At 50.1% G+C, this 14001-nt stretch overlaps 1 protein-coding gene across 1 annotated transcript in view; it reads left to right on the plus strand.

Annotated features, from left to right (window-relative positions):
- RRP12 (ribosomal RNA processing 12 homolog) overlaps positions 1-7337 on the plus strand; it is a 28026-nt gene extending 20689 nt beyond the window's left edge. Inside the window, exons 28-34 of the mRNA XM_024563194.3 lie at positions 21-193; positions 429-563; positions 3152-3201; positions 5261-5333; positions 6096-6163; positions 6479-6561; positions 6894-7337. Coding sequence (XP_024418962.2) covers positions 21-193; positions 429-563; positions 3152-3201; positions 5261-5333; positions 6096-6163; positions 6479-6561; positions 6894-6996 — 685 coding nt within the window. The 3' untranslated portion in view covers positions 6997-7337. The remainder of the gene's footprint in view (positions 1-20; positions 194-428; positions 564-3151; positions 3202-5260; positions 5334-6095; positions 6164-6478; positions 6562-6893) is intronic.
- The last annotated feature ends 6664 nt before the right edge of the window (positions 7338-14001 follow it).

Here is a 14001-nt window from a genome sequence, read left to right on the forward strand (position 1 = left end):
TGGGCCTTCTGTCTCTTCAGCATCGAGGAGATTTTGGCCGACTCCGAGGACGAGGAAAATGAGGAGGAGGAAAGGGGCCGGGGCAAGGAGCAGCGGAGGCTGACCCGGCAGAGGAGCCGGGCCTGGCTGAAGGAGGGTGGTGGGGACGAGCCCCTCAACTTCCTGGACCCCAAGGTGGCCCAGCGAGTCCTAGGTAAGCAAGAAGTAGCTGGCCCGTGAGCTCAGAAAACAGGCTTGCCTGGGTGCCAGATTCAGGGTGGGGGGTGACGGTGACTTCCACGGAGGCCAGTGTGCACCCCGCACCCTGACACATGCACACTGTTGTGCTGTGGGCACCAGGGCACAGACCTGGCCTTGTCGGCTACGATGAGGTCTGAGTGGGTTAGACTGGCCTTCCACCTCCTCACTGCCCAACTCTGTCATGCCAGCCACACAGCCTGGGGCCGGGCGGGGCAAGAAGAAGGACCATGGCTTCAGAGTGAGCGCCGATGGCCGGCTGATCATCCGGGAGGAGGAAGAGGATGCTGCCACCGCCAAGATGGAGGAGGAGGAAGGCACTAAAGGTGAGGACGCCTGCCCACTCTGGGAATGCAACGGCACTCGTTCATTTATTCATTCACTCATTTGTTCATTCACTCACTCATTCAGACCATTTGTCGTGGGAGCAAAGGTAGTAACAGCTTGTATCTAAAGCAATGTTCTCAAACTTGAGTTTCTCAGACTTTTTTGACCACATTAAGAAATCTTTTTATGTTGTAGTGCAGCCATTTATACAATTTTGTAATTCAAACAAAACTTTCAAAACACAATACTTCCCCTTGCCATGTGCGATACACTGTTGGTCTCTAGTCCCTTCTGTTTCTTCTCTTCCTTCTTTTTTTTTTTTTTTTTTTTTTTTTTTTTGCCCAAGCGGGAACTTGACTGAGGCCCAGAATCTCGCTGAGAGGTAGAGAGAGGCGGACTCAGCCACTCCCAAGTCTCTGACTCCATTGTACTCTGTGGCCCAGGAGCCACTCAGGTGTAAGACCTCTGAGTAGTTTTATCTTTCCTGCTCCCTCTCCGCATGCATCACCCATTAGTTCATAAAAGCCTAGGTCTGCTAAGATAGATCTGTCTTCCCCCATTTTTTTGGTTCCCACTGCCATGGTCCCTGGACCCTTGGCTCACTGCAGCCTCCTAAACAGTGCTCTCCCACCGCCACTACCCCTGGCCCTGCCCCACGAGCTGTGTGACTGTGGACCAAAATGGGCACAATACCAACACGGGCCTCAGAGGGGTGCTGCGAAGGTGAAACGGGTAACCTGAGCAGCACTGTGCCTGCAGGGGTAATGTGGCGGCACCGTTTCCTGGTGTCACCTCCGAAGGGCTCCCCTCTCACCTTTGGTAATCCCCGTCTCTGTCTCCCTTCTTGTGCACGTAGCCAGGAGCTAAAAATGCCTCTCCCCTCTCCTTCCTTCCGAAACCCTCCCCGCTCCTTACGGTCCAGTTCCAGTCCTCCTCTGTGGCCTTTCCACGGCCCTCCAGGCCTCAGGCCTTGTTCCCTCAGAACTCTTGGCAAGTCCAGGGACTGCCCAGTCTTCAGTATGTAGTCACGTGCTCTCTTGTGATGTCACTGGATTGTTGATTGACTTTATTTGAGTTTGTCTTCCCTTGAATTGGTCAGTTTCATCCTTTTTTAAAAATATGCTGATAGCTTTTTAAAAGTTGTGCTGAAATACACATAACATAAAACTTACCGTCTGAACCATTTTTAAGTATGCGATTCAGCAGTGTTCACTACGCTCACATTGATGTACAACCAATCTCCAGAACTTTTTCATCTTACAAAACTGAAGCTCTGTACTCATCGAACAACTCCCCATGTCCCCTCCCTCCAGCCCGACAACCACCGTTGTACTTACTGTCTGTGAATGTGAGTGTGAATTGAGTCTAGGTATGTCGTGTACGCGGGATCGTTCTGTATCTGTCCTCCTGCGACTGGCTTACTTCATTTGGCACAATGCCCTCAGAGTTCCCCCATGTGGTGGCGTGTGTCAGAATTTCCTCCCGTTTAGGCTGCCCTTACTCTGTTGTGTGCGTGCACTCGATTTTGTTTATCCGCTCGTCCGCTGGGCTCTTGGGTTGCTTCCACTTTCTGACCTTAGCGAATAATGCTGCTGTGAACGTGAATGTACAAATATCTCTTCAAGATCCCACTTTCGGTTCGAGTACATACCCAGAAGTGAAATTGCTGGGTCAGGTTACAACACGTAACTCTGCTGACGTTTTTGAGGACCTGCCACACTGTTTTCCCCAATAGCTGCACCATCCCGTTCCTGGTCGCAGGACGCATGGGTTTTGGTTTCTCCGCATCCTTGCCAACGCGTTATTTTCTGCTTTTTCGGTAGTAGCCATGCTAATAGTTGTAAGGTGGCATCTCGTGGTTTTAATTTGTGTTTCCTTAGTGATTAGTGATGGTCAGCATCTTTTTTATGTTTCCTGTACACTTGGCTATCTTTTTGAAGAAATGTCCACTAGGATCCTTTCGCCCATTTTTTAACTGGGGTGTTTGTTTTCTGTTGTTGAGTTGTAGAGGTTCTTCATATATTCAGGTCCTAGCCCTTTATCAGATGTTTGATTTGCAAATATTTTCTCCCATTCCATAGTTGCTTCTTAGTCTGTTGATGTGTCCTTTGACACACAGAAGCTTTTAAATTTCAACGCAGTCCAGTTTCTTAATGTAGAACGAATTTGTTGGTTCATACTTTCTTATGTCCCCACAGAATGCTCAGCATGTACAGGGCAAACAAAAAGTTCTCAGGTAGGAGAAGAAAACGGTACTCCCAGCACAGTGGAGTCTGGGGCTGCAGGAGTGCCTGGCTCCCTGCAAACCTGGGGTTTTCTTAGAGCTACAAAGAAAGCTATATTTACTTCAGAAGCAGGATCCCCACTTCTTGAAAAGACTATTCTCCCTGGGACCAAGCATGGGAAGGAGGAAGGGTCAGTGTCCAGGGGTCTCGCCTCCCACAGAAGGACACAGGATTTCTGGGGCTGGAGGTCACAGCTCCCTCAGCCTGATGAGCCAGGAGGAGGCAAGATGAAATTTTGGGGGGCTTTGGAGAAATGAGGCCTCTCTTGAGTGCTCACAGGCCGCTCTTCCTTTTGGCTGCAGGGGAGGATGAAGAGATGGCTGACCTGGTGGAAGACCTGGGCATCAGGAATGTGAGTAATTCCCTCTGATGGAGGGTCGGGGCCCTCAGACCTGAGCCTTGGGCCTGACAGCTTCCCACCACCTCACCTGCACTGCTCCCTGACTGCTGCCCCACAGAGCGTCAGGGATGCGCACCACAGGCTGTCCATGGACGGTGGGTGCGTGTGCTGGGGGCAGGGGCCGTGGCATGACTAACCTCTCTGTGGGGCGTGGGAGGGGCTTGGCTCTCTCAGAAGCACTTGGGGCTTCCTTCCGTGTTGTCTGGCTGCCCGGATGAAGGAGATAAAGCCCTTGTCTATCCGTGAGGACAAGTGCTGTGCGGGCTGCAAGGGCAACAGCTGGCCTGCAGGCACCAAGGGGCAAGCTGCCGCATGGGGTGGGGGCACCCACCATTGAGGGATGCTGAGTGAGGGTCCCATGAGTTACAGGAGATGGGGATGACTTATCATCCCCATTTCCAGAGGGGCTCATGGAAGATACATCCTGCCCCAGGTCCTGGGGTTAAATAAATATCTGTCTTCGGCCCTGAACACATCCTGGCTTATATGTAAGGTGTGTGGCACTTAGTGATACTAAGTTGTTCTTGTTACGTTTTTCCTGGAAATATTTTTCTGGCCAAAGCCTCCCTGGTTGCTTCAGCACATCTTCACACGTGGCTTTGCAGTCCATCCACAGCCTGCTCCTCTTCTGGCAAGTGGGGACTGACCACAGCCCTTGAGTGCGGCCCCGCGGTTCAGCGCAGCAGGACCGGGGCTCCTTATCTCTAGGCACTGGAGAAGGACCTGGGGTGGCCACCCTCCAGGGTTGGCTAATGGCAAATTATCACCTGCCACCGAGATCCCCAGGGGCTCTTATGCATGGCAGTTGCTGAATCCCACCCCTCTGCCTGCAGTGACGACACTGTCGAGATGGTAGGGTACAAGTGACAGCTGCAGCTGCCAGTGGGCAGAGCTGTTGCCGGGTGCCAGCTGAAGCAGGAACAAGCTGAGCTGTGACCCTCTGATGCAGCCAGAGTGACGTTTCCAGCCAGTTTCTGTGTCTCCACTAGGAGTCCATTCTGCTGGGCCGCAGCCAATGGAACTGGTGCCCCTGTCGCCTAGACACGCCCTGTGTGTGCTTCAGCCTGTTCCCTTTGCTGGCACATCTAGTGTTCCTCAGAGTAGGGGTCAGAAGCCCCCCTGCCCGGGGATCCCTGGGCAGCTTGAGCCCCAGGAATCTGTAGTTTGAAGAGGCATCCTGGGCATTGTGGCACAGGCCACAGCATGGCAGCCAGCCCTTCAATCAGCCAGCCCTTCGTGCCTCCTGCACAGTGTTCCCCTGCCTGGCCTGGTTGTCATCTCTAGGCTCAGACCTCCTGGGGGACTGGGCTGCCTGCTGCCAGACCCACCTCTCCCTCTTAGAGCACGTAACACGGTGCTGGCGTGTACTAAGTGCTGAGTCACTTCCTGTTGGATATAATCAGGCGAGGTGACTTGTTTCGTTGCTCCATGCTCACAGCTCCTGGGACAGTAGCATTGTTGAGGGACTGTTATGACTGGTGTGAGCAGGGGTCTCCCACCTTCCTGAGAGCCCCTCAGCTACAGGAAGTTTGTCCTGTGTCGTGGGTTCCCCAAGGTCTCTCGCTTAGTAGGGGATCAATGGGTGTTTGACTCTGGGGAGGGAAGGGGAGTTCATTTAAAGCAAGGAACTGGTAATGCTGTTCTCTCCAAAGAAGCGTAGGACCTCATTGACCCTGCTAGGAAGACTGGGGCTCAGCTGAGGTCAAGGTGCCCAGATGGGCACTTGTGGCCCCGTGGGAAGACTTCAGTGTGGAGAGGCAGAGCAGTGGAGCAGCCGAGACAAGCTCAGCAGTGGGGACCTGAGCTGGAAGCTTGCTTCTGCACTGCCTAGCTGTGTAATCTTGGACAGTTACCTGCCCTCTCTGAGCCTTAGTGTCCTCATCTGTCAGGAGGCGGTCAGGTGCTTGGCAGAGGACCTTTCCTGCTAATGCAGGTTGTGACTGCTGGTACTGTTACCGTTAGTGAAGATGGTCATATCCCCTTGTTCATGAACTTTGCTACCTCTTTATAGAAAAAACACCAGAAGCTCAAGCGTCAGAAAGAGGCTGATGATGAAGAGCTGGAGATGCCCCCTCAGTACCAAGGTGAGGCTTCCACTCTTTTTTCTTGGGATTTCTGTTCTCTGTCTCCTGTATTAGGCAGGGTTTGTTGCGGGTGGAAACCACGAGGTTGCATGGCCTGGTTGCACTCAGGTTGGTATCAGCAAAGACTGGCTCATACGTCCTCCCGAGGCAGTGCTGTAGGATTCCATCCACAACTGTGTTGAAGCGCAGGCTGGGAATGACGCTGATCTTGAAAGTATCTTGATCTCTTTAAGCCGCAGTTTTCACATCTATATGGTGGAATAAGAGCTGCCGTTCTGTCTCACTGTTGGTGTGAAACCTGAAGGAGAGGATGCTTCATTATATACAATGAGAATGGTGCCTTATTCTACAGATGAGCTTAAGAGGTTCCAGAAAGTTAAGAAACTTGCTTGACGTTGGAGCTGGGAGTTGAACCCAGGTCTGTCTGACTTCAAAGCCTGTGTTCTTTCTCCTGGAACAAATGGGGCAGATTTGAGCATTTACAAGTGGAGGGAAGTTTACATTAGTGGAGAACACATGTTCCCAGAGGTCACTGGCAGGTCTCTGGATTCAAGTCAGTCTGAGGAGCCCAGTAGTCTTTCAAGTCAGTGGGCAGTCCTTCTGAGAAAGATCTTTGTCCTTGGTTGTTAGAGGACAGAGCCAGATTCCTGGCCAGGACCCCTCTCCCCAACAGCTCCCCGAACAGAAGGTGCCCATCGCCTTCTCCCAGGAAAAGGCTGCGCTGGCTTCATCTGACTGTTGGCCTCTGTGTTCTCCCTCTAGCTGGAGGCTCCGGCATCCATCGCCCTGTGGGCAAGAAGGCAACACCTGGGGCTGAATACAAGGCCAAGGTAAGAGCTGTCCGTGGGGACAAGGGGTCTTCTGGCAGAGTGTCTGGGAAAGGGCGGAAGCTGTGCCCATCCTTGTCCTGGAGAGGCACCTTTGTGAAGCCAGACTAAGGAGCACACTGAGGTCTTATCAGTGTTGAAAGTCCAGGCCTCTGTTGGTTGGCCTTCCAGAGCCACAGAAAGTCTTTGCACCACCTAAGGCAGACAGTGAAGGGCAGGAAGGCTACGGGGTCTGTCAAGGAAGGAAGGGGAGGGAAGGGCAGGGAAGGAATGGAAGGGAAACCCCACACTCCTAGCTGATTCTCTTTTTCTGAGCAGAAAGCAAAGGGCGACGCGAAGAAGAAAGGTCGGCTCGACCCCTATGCCTACATCCCCCTCAGCAGAGCCAAACTCAACCACAGGTATGGTGCTGTGCAGGGCAGGGCGCGGGAGGCGGGGACCTGTGTTCTCATTAAACTCTCAACTCAATTGCTCACGTCTCTTCCAGTTTTTTATTTCTACTTTTTAACATGACCATTCATGTAGTTGGTGCCTATGTATGTAGTTAACTGGAACTGCTCTTTTAGACATGGTGGGTAACACATCGTCTGTGTAGATCGCGTACCACCCAGTGCCAGGCAGCACCCCCACTCCCCTGTTCCTGCTGGTGGTGCGGGGCCGTCTTTTGACATTACAGGAAAGAGAGCTGCCTGTTCTCAGTGAGACGTGACCCTTCTGTTCCTTGTCCCTACAGGAAGAAGGTGAAGCTGCAGGGACAGTTCAAAGGCCTAGTGAAAGCCGCCCGGCGGGGATCCCAGGTGGGACACAAGCTCCGCAGAAAGGACCGTCGGCCCTGAGCCCCGGGGCCCCCAGGCTGCTCCGTGGCAGAGCCCAGACTCAGAATGACTTGTTGGGAGCAGAGCTTGGTTCCGAGAGGCACCCAGGATTTTGGAAGTTCCAAACAGAAATCATCTTCCAGAGATGTCCTTGGCACTGGAGACGGGCATGTGGCCTCAGGGCCTCTGAGAAGGCCAGGGGGGTGCGCGTGCACTCTGCCCAGAGCGGCCATGTGCAGCAGGGGAGGCGGTCTTCTGTTTCCTCCAGCTGCTCGTAGCCGTGTGGCGTTCTCAGCTTGACTGTCATCTAGGTGTGTGAGATTCGCTGTGACCAGACAAAGAATAAACACTCATGCACCACCGTACATTGTCCCTAGAAACATTGTGTTTCATCACCCTCCCCTTCAGGGACAGGAACAATGTCTAGTCATTGGCATCAGTGTCTTGACCCCTTCCCCTAAATCCCAGGACCCAGTCTGGGGCACGGCATGAGAGCCTGAGGTCGGGCTCTGGATCTTGCTCAGGGACACCTACCCGTGTGAGGAGGACTCCCCTACTTCACTTTACAGGCCCAGTCAGAAGGTGACATTTGGGGCTTTGGGAAAGGCAGCCAGTGCGCTGGGGCTGGCGTGTGGAGCTGTGGTCGAATCGAGCACCAACGACGCAGCTTAGGGAGCTGCAGCACGGCTGCCCCTGGGCCCGGGCTTCTCCCAGCCACTTTGCTCCTCGATTCAACAGTGTTTAGGAGTCCCTCCATCTGCCGGGCGCAGCCCCATCACCCGCCTGTCTGATCCTCATGTTCTCTTTCTAGACAAGTGGATCGAGTTCTGGTACAAAGAGCCGTGTGATTCCTACCGCCCAAGCTTTGTTGGTTTGGAGCAGAGAAGGGAGTGAGTGGTGCAGACCTCCCTTGCTCCTCGGGTCTCTTGTCCGTCAGCGCAGGGTCCCCTGTGTGTGTGTTTTCCCAGAAGGCATCAAGAAGCAAAGGACCCAGGGCTATTATTCCCTGTCCCAGAATATGAGGAATTAATTAGGCTTTGTCCCCTGGCATTTGACTGATAGCTTTCCTCGTCTCAGAATCTCCCCATTTGAGATGAGACCACATAAACACTCCATAATGGTTTCCATTCTGGTTTAATGCCCTTGGCTCTGATACTGCTCCTAGGAGGCCCTGTGCACAGTTCCACTCATCCTCTGGGGGCACTCAAGTCTTGTCTTAATCCACTGTCCCCAAATTAGGACATTTCCTCTAGCTGATTTTGTGCTAGGAAGCGTAAAGGAGCCACACTTCACCCAGAGGTGGCGCTGTTTACATTCCTTGCTCACAGTCTGGAAATTGGACAGCAAGCAAGAAAGGTGGTCAGTAGAGGTGGTATTAGAGATTTGCAAAGGTGTCCCCTATTGTCACACTTCTGGACACAAGGTGGTCAAATTAAGCCTATCCAGCCCTTTATAATCTTTTTTTAACAGCTTATTTTTAGAGAGGGGAAAGGGTGAGAAACATTGATGTATGAAAGAAACATTGGTTGGTGGCCTCTCATATGCCCCCAACCAGGGACCTGGCCCACAACCCAGGCATGTGCATTGACCAGGAATGGAACTTGGGACCCTTTCGTTTGTGGGACGATGCCCAACCCACGGAGCCACCTCAGTCAGGGCCAGCCCTTTACAATTTTTCTCGGGAAATAGACCACAGGTAATAGGAGCTTATGTGAGTAGGTACAGGTATGAGCCAATTGCCGGTATTTTTTTTCTTATAGCTTATAGCTTATGCTATTACAGGTGTCCTGTATTTCTTCCCCTTCACCCCCTCCACCAGCCCACCCTCCCACTTCCATAGTCACTCCTCACACTGTTGTCCACGTCCATGGGTCCTTCAATTGCCCAACCTTGATGTCTTAAAAAAAAAAAAAGTTTGACGCCAACTTGTTTATTATAGCATATTTTCTAAGAGGCTTTGTTTTCTTTCAAAGGTGGGAGGGGCAGGTGACCAAGAAAGATTGGTATTAGTGCTGTGCTGAACTCAATTTTGGAATTAGACTTCAAATGTAAATTATCTTGATGGCAAGAATCTGTCCCAGAAACTTCAGGTATTTGAAACATCTGTTACAAAAGGCAAAGCTGCTTTTGTTTCAACAGTGTGGGGCGGGGGGGAGGGAGGGGAATCAGGAGTATTCCACAGGAGACTCATTCCATTGCGGGGCAACTACAATGGTTGAGGGCCTCCACCAAGAGCCAGATTCACTGCTTTAATTTCCCTGTGCTTTCGGCAATGTCAGACTTAGAGACTCCTGCCTCTCCTTTCTGGTGTCCATCTTCTACTCATTCTCAGCAATGGCAGACAGAATACCCCACCTGACTGCACCAAAACAGCAACCCTTGTGTCGGTGGAGGATTTGGTCAACACTGGGGATCTGCAAAGGCACTTTGCTCACCGCAGGTCTGGGCTCAGGTGGGGCAGGTTCAGCCAACCCTACCCCAGGCTCTGGGCGGCAGGCCTGGTGGAAACTGCCCTCACAGTTGGTGCCGGCAAAGGCCGTCATATTGGTCTGCTGTCCCATTTCAAGGCTGCCTCAGTCCACATGTGTGATCGTGGTTTCTTCTGTATTGTTTGCAACATGTAAGAAAATTACTGAAGACATTCAAGTAGTCTCTGTTTTCATACTTCTTGGTTTCATGTACTTCAGGGAGTAGCTTAGAAAATTAGAATGTATTCTATTTTTCACCATAAAAGTAATAATATTTCACAGAACAGTTGGGAAAAACAAAAAGTTAATGTAAAAAAGTTAGAACCCTTCCACCAAATTCTTCTGTTACCCCTAGTATGTTTCATTCCTATTTTATTTTTCTATACACAGGGCTTTTTTATATACAAAAAATAAGAGTTTTAAAATCCAAGTTTATATTCTAAATTTGCATTTGACTCTCACAAAGTTTTTACCCTACCGGTACACACACTTCATGGACATTGTTTTCTTTTTAAAAATATATTTTATTGATTATGCTATTACAGTTGTCCTATTTCCCCCCCCTTTATTCCCCTCCACCCTGCACTCCCCCTCCCACCCACATTCCCCCCTTTAGTTCATGTCCATGGGTCATACATATAAGTTCTTTGGCTTCTACATTTCCTATACTATTCTCCACCTCCCCCTGTCTATTTTCTGCCTACCATTTATGCTACTTATTCTCTGTACCTTTTCTCCCTCTCCCCCTCCCCCTCCCCTGCTGATAACCCTCCATGTGATCTCCATTTCTGTGATTCTGTTCCTGTTCTAGTTGTTTGCTTAGTTTGTTTTTGTTTTTTTAGGTTCAGTTGTTGATAGTTGTGAGTTTGTTGTCATTCTACTGTTCATATTTTTGATCATTCTTTTTCTTAGATAAGTCCCTTTAACATTTCACATACTAAAGTCTTGGTGATGATGAACTCCTTTAACTTGACCTTATCTGGGAAGCACCTTATCTGCCCTTCCATTCTAAATGATAGCTTTGCTTGAGAGAGTATCTTGGATGTAGGTCCTTGCCTTTCATGACTTTGAATACTTCTTTCCAGCCCCTTCTTACCTGCAAGGTTTCTTTTGAGAAATCAGCTGATAGTCTAATGGAAACTCCTTTGTAGGTAACTGTCTCCTTTTCTCTTACTGCTTTTAAGATTCTTTCCTTATTTTTAATCTTGGCTAATGGAATTACGATGTGCCTTGGTGTGTTCCTCCTTGGGTCCAACTTCTTTGGTAGTCTCTGAGCTTCCTGGACTTCCTGGTAGTCTATTTCCTTTTCCAGATTGGGGAAGTTCTCCTTCATTATTTTTTCAAATAAGTTTCCAATTTCTTGCTCTTCCTCTTCTCCTTCTGGTACCCCTGTAATTCGGATGTTGGAACATTTAAAGGTGTCCTGGAGATTCCTAAACCTATCCTCATGTTTTTGAATTCTTGTTTCTTCGTTCTGTTCTGGTTGGATGTTTCTTTCTTCCTTCTGGTCCACAGCGTTGATTTGAGTTCCAGTTTCCTTCCTGTCACTGTTGATTCCCTGCATGTTTTCGTTTATTTCACTTTGCATAGCCTTCACTTTTTCCTCTATTTTGTGACCATATTCAACCATTTCTGTGAGCATCCTGATTACCAGTGTTTTGACCTGTGCATCTGATAGGTTGGCTATCTCTTCGTTGCTTAGTTGTATTTTTTCTGGGGCTTTGATCTGTTCTTTGATTTGGGCCATTTTTTTTTTGTCTCGGTGGCCCAGTTACATAAAGGGGCAGCCCACGTTGGCTCCGTGTGATGCTGTACGTGGGGGAGGGGTCCAAGAGGGAGCAGTGCTGCTTGCTCTGCTCTCTGCCGGTTTTCAGTCACTTCCCCTGCTACCCACAAGCAAATTGGGCCCTTCTGGTGCTGATTCCCGGGTGGGTGGGTTTGTGTACGTTCTAGGGCCCTGTGGGTCTCTCCAACGAACTCTCCTGTGAGGCTGGGAGTTCCTCCTGCCTCTGCCACAACCCCCACAGGTGTTTTCAATCAGAGATTTGGGGCTTTAATTCCCCAAGCTGGAGCCCTGGGTTGCGTGCTCTGTCTCGCTGCCGAGTTGTTCATCCTGGTTTATCCGCACGTGAATGTGGGACTGCCCAGTCCACCAGCCACCACCTCGCCAGGCCCACCAGTTGCCACCTTGCTCACTCCAGTCCTCCAGCCTCCAGCTGCTGCCTGTCTCCGCCCCTCCTACTGGTCTGGATGAATGTCTTCTTTAATTCCTTGGTTGTGGGACTTCCATACTGTTCGATTTTCTGTCAGTTCTGGTTGGTTTTTGTTTTTAAATTGTTGTCCCTCTTGGTTGTGCAAGGAGGCACAGTGTGTCTACCTATGCCTCCATCTTGGCTGGAAGTCCCATGAACATTGTTTTCAATGGCCCGGCTTAAGCATCTGTCTTATGGACCTGGCTCAGTTATTTACAAAGGATCTTGAGTCCTTAAGTATGTTACTCCTTGATGTTCACAGGAGTTTAATGCTATCACTAGATGCTGGAACATGTGCAAAGCAATATTTAGAAAATGACATGATGGCTGCTCTTTGTTCTATTTTTGGTATACATTATTATGAATAGACAGATAACTGTACTCAGAAAACAACCTTGATTTAGAGCAATGTAAGCTGGCTTGCCATTTCTTAAAGTCATACTTAGTGTAGCTTTCACCATTAGAAACATTTACCAACCTGTTAGAGGCTAGCTGAGTCACCCAGGGCTATGGCTGCGGTGGCAGAAAGTGTTCTCCCATCCGAATCTCATTGATGGGTCATGAAAGGGCCTAGACCAGGACTTCAAGGCTGTGGTAAATTATCAATAGATATTAAGAATGTGGGTGGAGGGTGTGATCCCTTGCCACCCTGTGTGCAGGCTACATATTCATTCCGGGGTCAGTCTGGATACCAGCTTTGCAAGTCTAATATCAGAGTGGTTCACGTTCAGAGAGGAACAATAGTAACTCCAGGGGGCGTAGTCAAAATGAGAAACAGAACTGCCCGGCGGCCCGAGACTTGGTGTTTGTGTTGACTTCTCTGTACCTCCTCTCCCCTGCAGAGAAAGTCAGACTTCGAGGCTTTAGTGACCATGAAGCAGGGCAAAAGGAAACATATGAGTGTTACATTTAAGATGTCATTGGGGTAGAACGGCTCTAGATGGAACACACCTGCCCACTGAGTCCCCCTTTATTCCGATTAGCGCTGCAAAGCTGGCCGGATCCTTCGTCTCTGGTGTCTTCTAGTCTCGTTGGAGCCATTTACCTGCTGTTCAGAAGCTTTTCTGAGATTTCATTTGGCTCGTGCTTCCTTCAATGCAGGCATGCCTGGATTGAATTTCTAAGCCCTACTCTTACGGCTTGCACCAGGGAGAAGTCCTGTTCCCTCTGGGACTTTGTACAGATAACTTACTTTATCCATCATGTGTGGACTTGAAGGGTTTAACTTCTAGAGGGCAGCTTGATTTCCAGATTCCGGGAATGTCACCCCTTAGACTCATAAGTACCAGTCAGAACGCTGATAGGACTTCAGATCAGCGTTTAAGGGAGGATCTGAGGCACTGATGACAGGGAGATGGATGGTGCCAGGAATAGCCTGTACAGTCCCTATGGCTCCTCTGCAGGTTTGCAGGCTCTTGAAAAGGCTTGCTTTGAACCAGGACAGTTGCTATGCCATACGTCTTGGACTTGAGGCCACCGAGCCTGAAGTACATACCAAGCCGATAACCTGGGACCAGCCCTTGGTTGTAAAATATGCTTATAAACAGGATGAGGTGCAGTGTTCCCCAAGCCGACTTTACATGGCCACGTACTTTGATTGGATCGTTGTGAGATAACACTTATCTAAAACTCTCTGCCTTAATCAGTCCAGCGGTGAGTTCTACTCCTTGCAGGTAGGTGCGGTACACCTCCAAAACAAACAATAATCAGCTACCTAAGCTGACATCCTGTGTTTGCCCTAACACAATCCTTTCCTGCCCAGGAGAGAACTACCATGTGGACCCCTCAGGACTCCGCACGGGCACAGTCATACCCAATGCACACCTTGCCGACTGACTTGAATCTCCTTGCCCACACCGAAGCCATGACGACTCGGGCTGCACGGAGCCCTCCGATTTACCAAACGCGGTCACGTGCATCATCTCTCGATCCCCACAACCGTCATATTGTGATTGTGGTTTTTATGAACGTGATTCAACTTGACAGCTGAGAACCCAAAGGCAAAGTTAAGCAGGTGCCATAAGGTAGGTCCCAGGCCTCTGCAGTTCAAGCCAACGTGGTTGCACCTTAGGCAACACAATGTTGCAAAGAGGCTTGCCTGTGAATTTCAAAACACCTGGTACAGTTGGGACACGGGAGGCTGTTCCCCTTCCCATTCGCCCACTTGCAGGCTCTTCACCCCTAAAACCCTGCGACAGGCACTAAAGACAATTACAGAACAGGTTTCTTTGTACTAGCTGAGAGAAGGTGGAGTTGTCCCAGGGCTGACTTTCTTTAGGACTGTAAGGGGCAGGGCAGCAGGGTGG

This window comes from Desmodus rotundus, chromosome 4 (genome assembly GCF_022682495.2).
Source record: "Desmodus rotundus isolate HL8 chromosome 4, HLdesRot8A.1, whole genome shotgun sequence".
Lineage (NCBI taxonomy): Eukaryota > Metazoa > Chordata > Mammalia > Chiroptera > Phyllostomidae > Desmodus > Desmodus rotundus.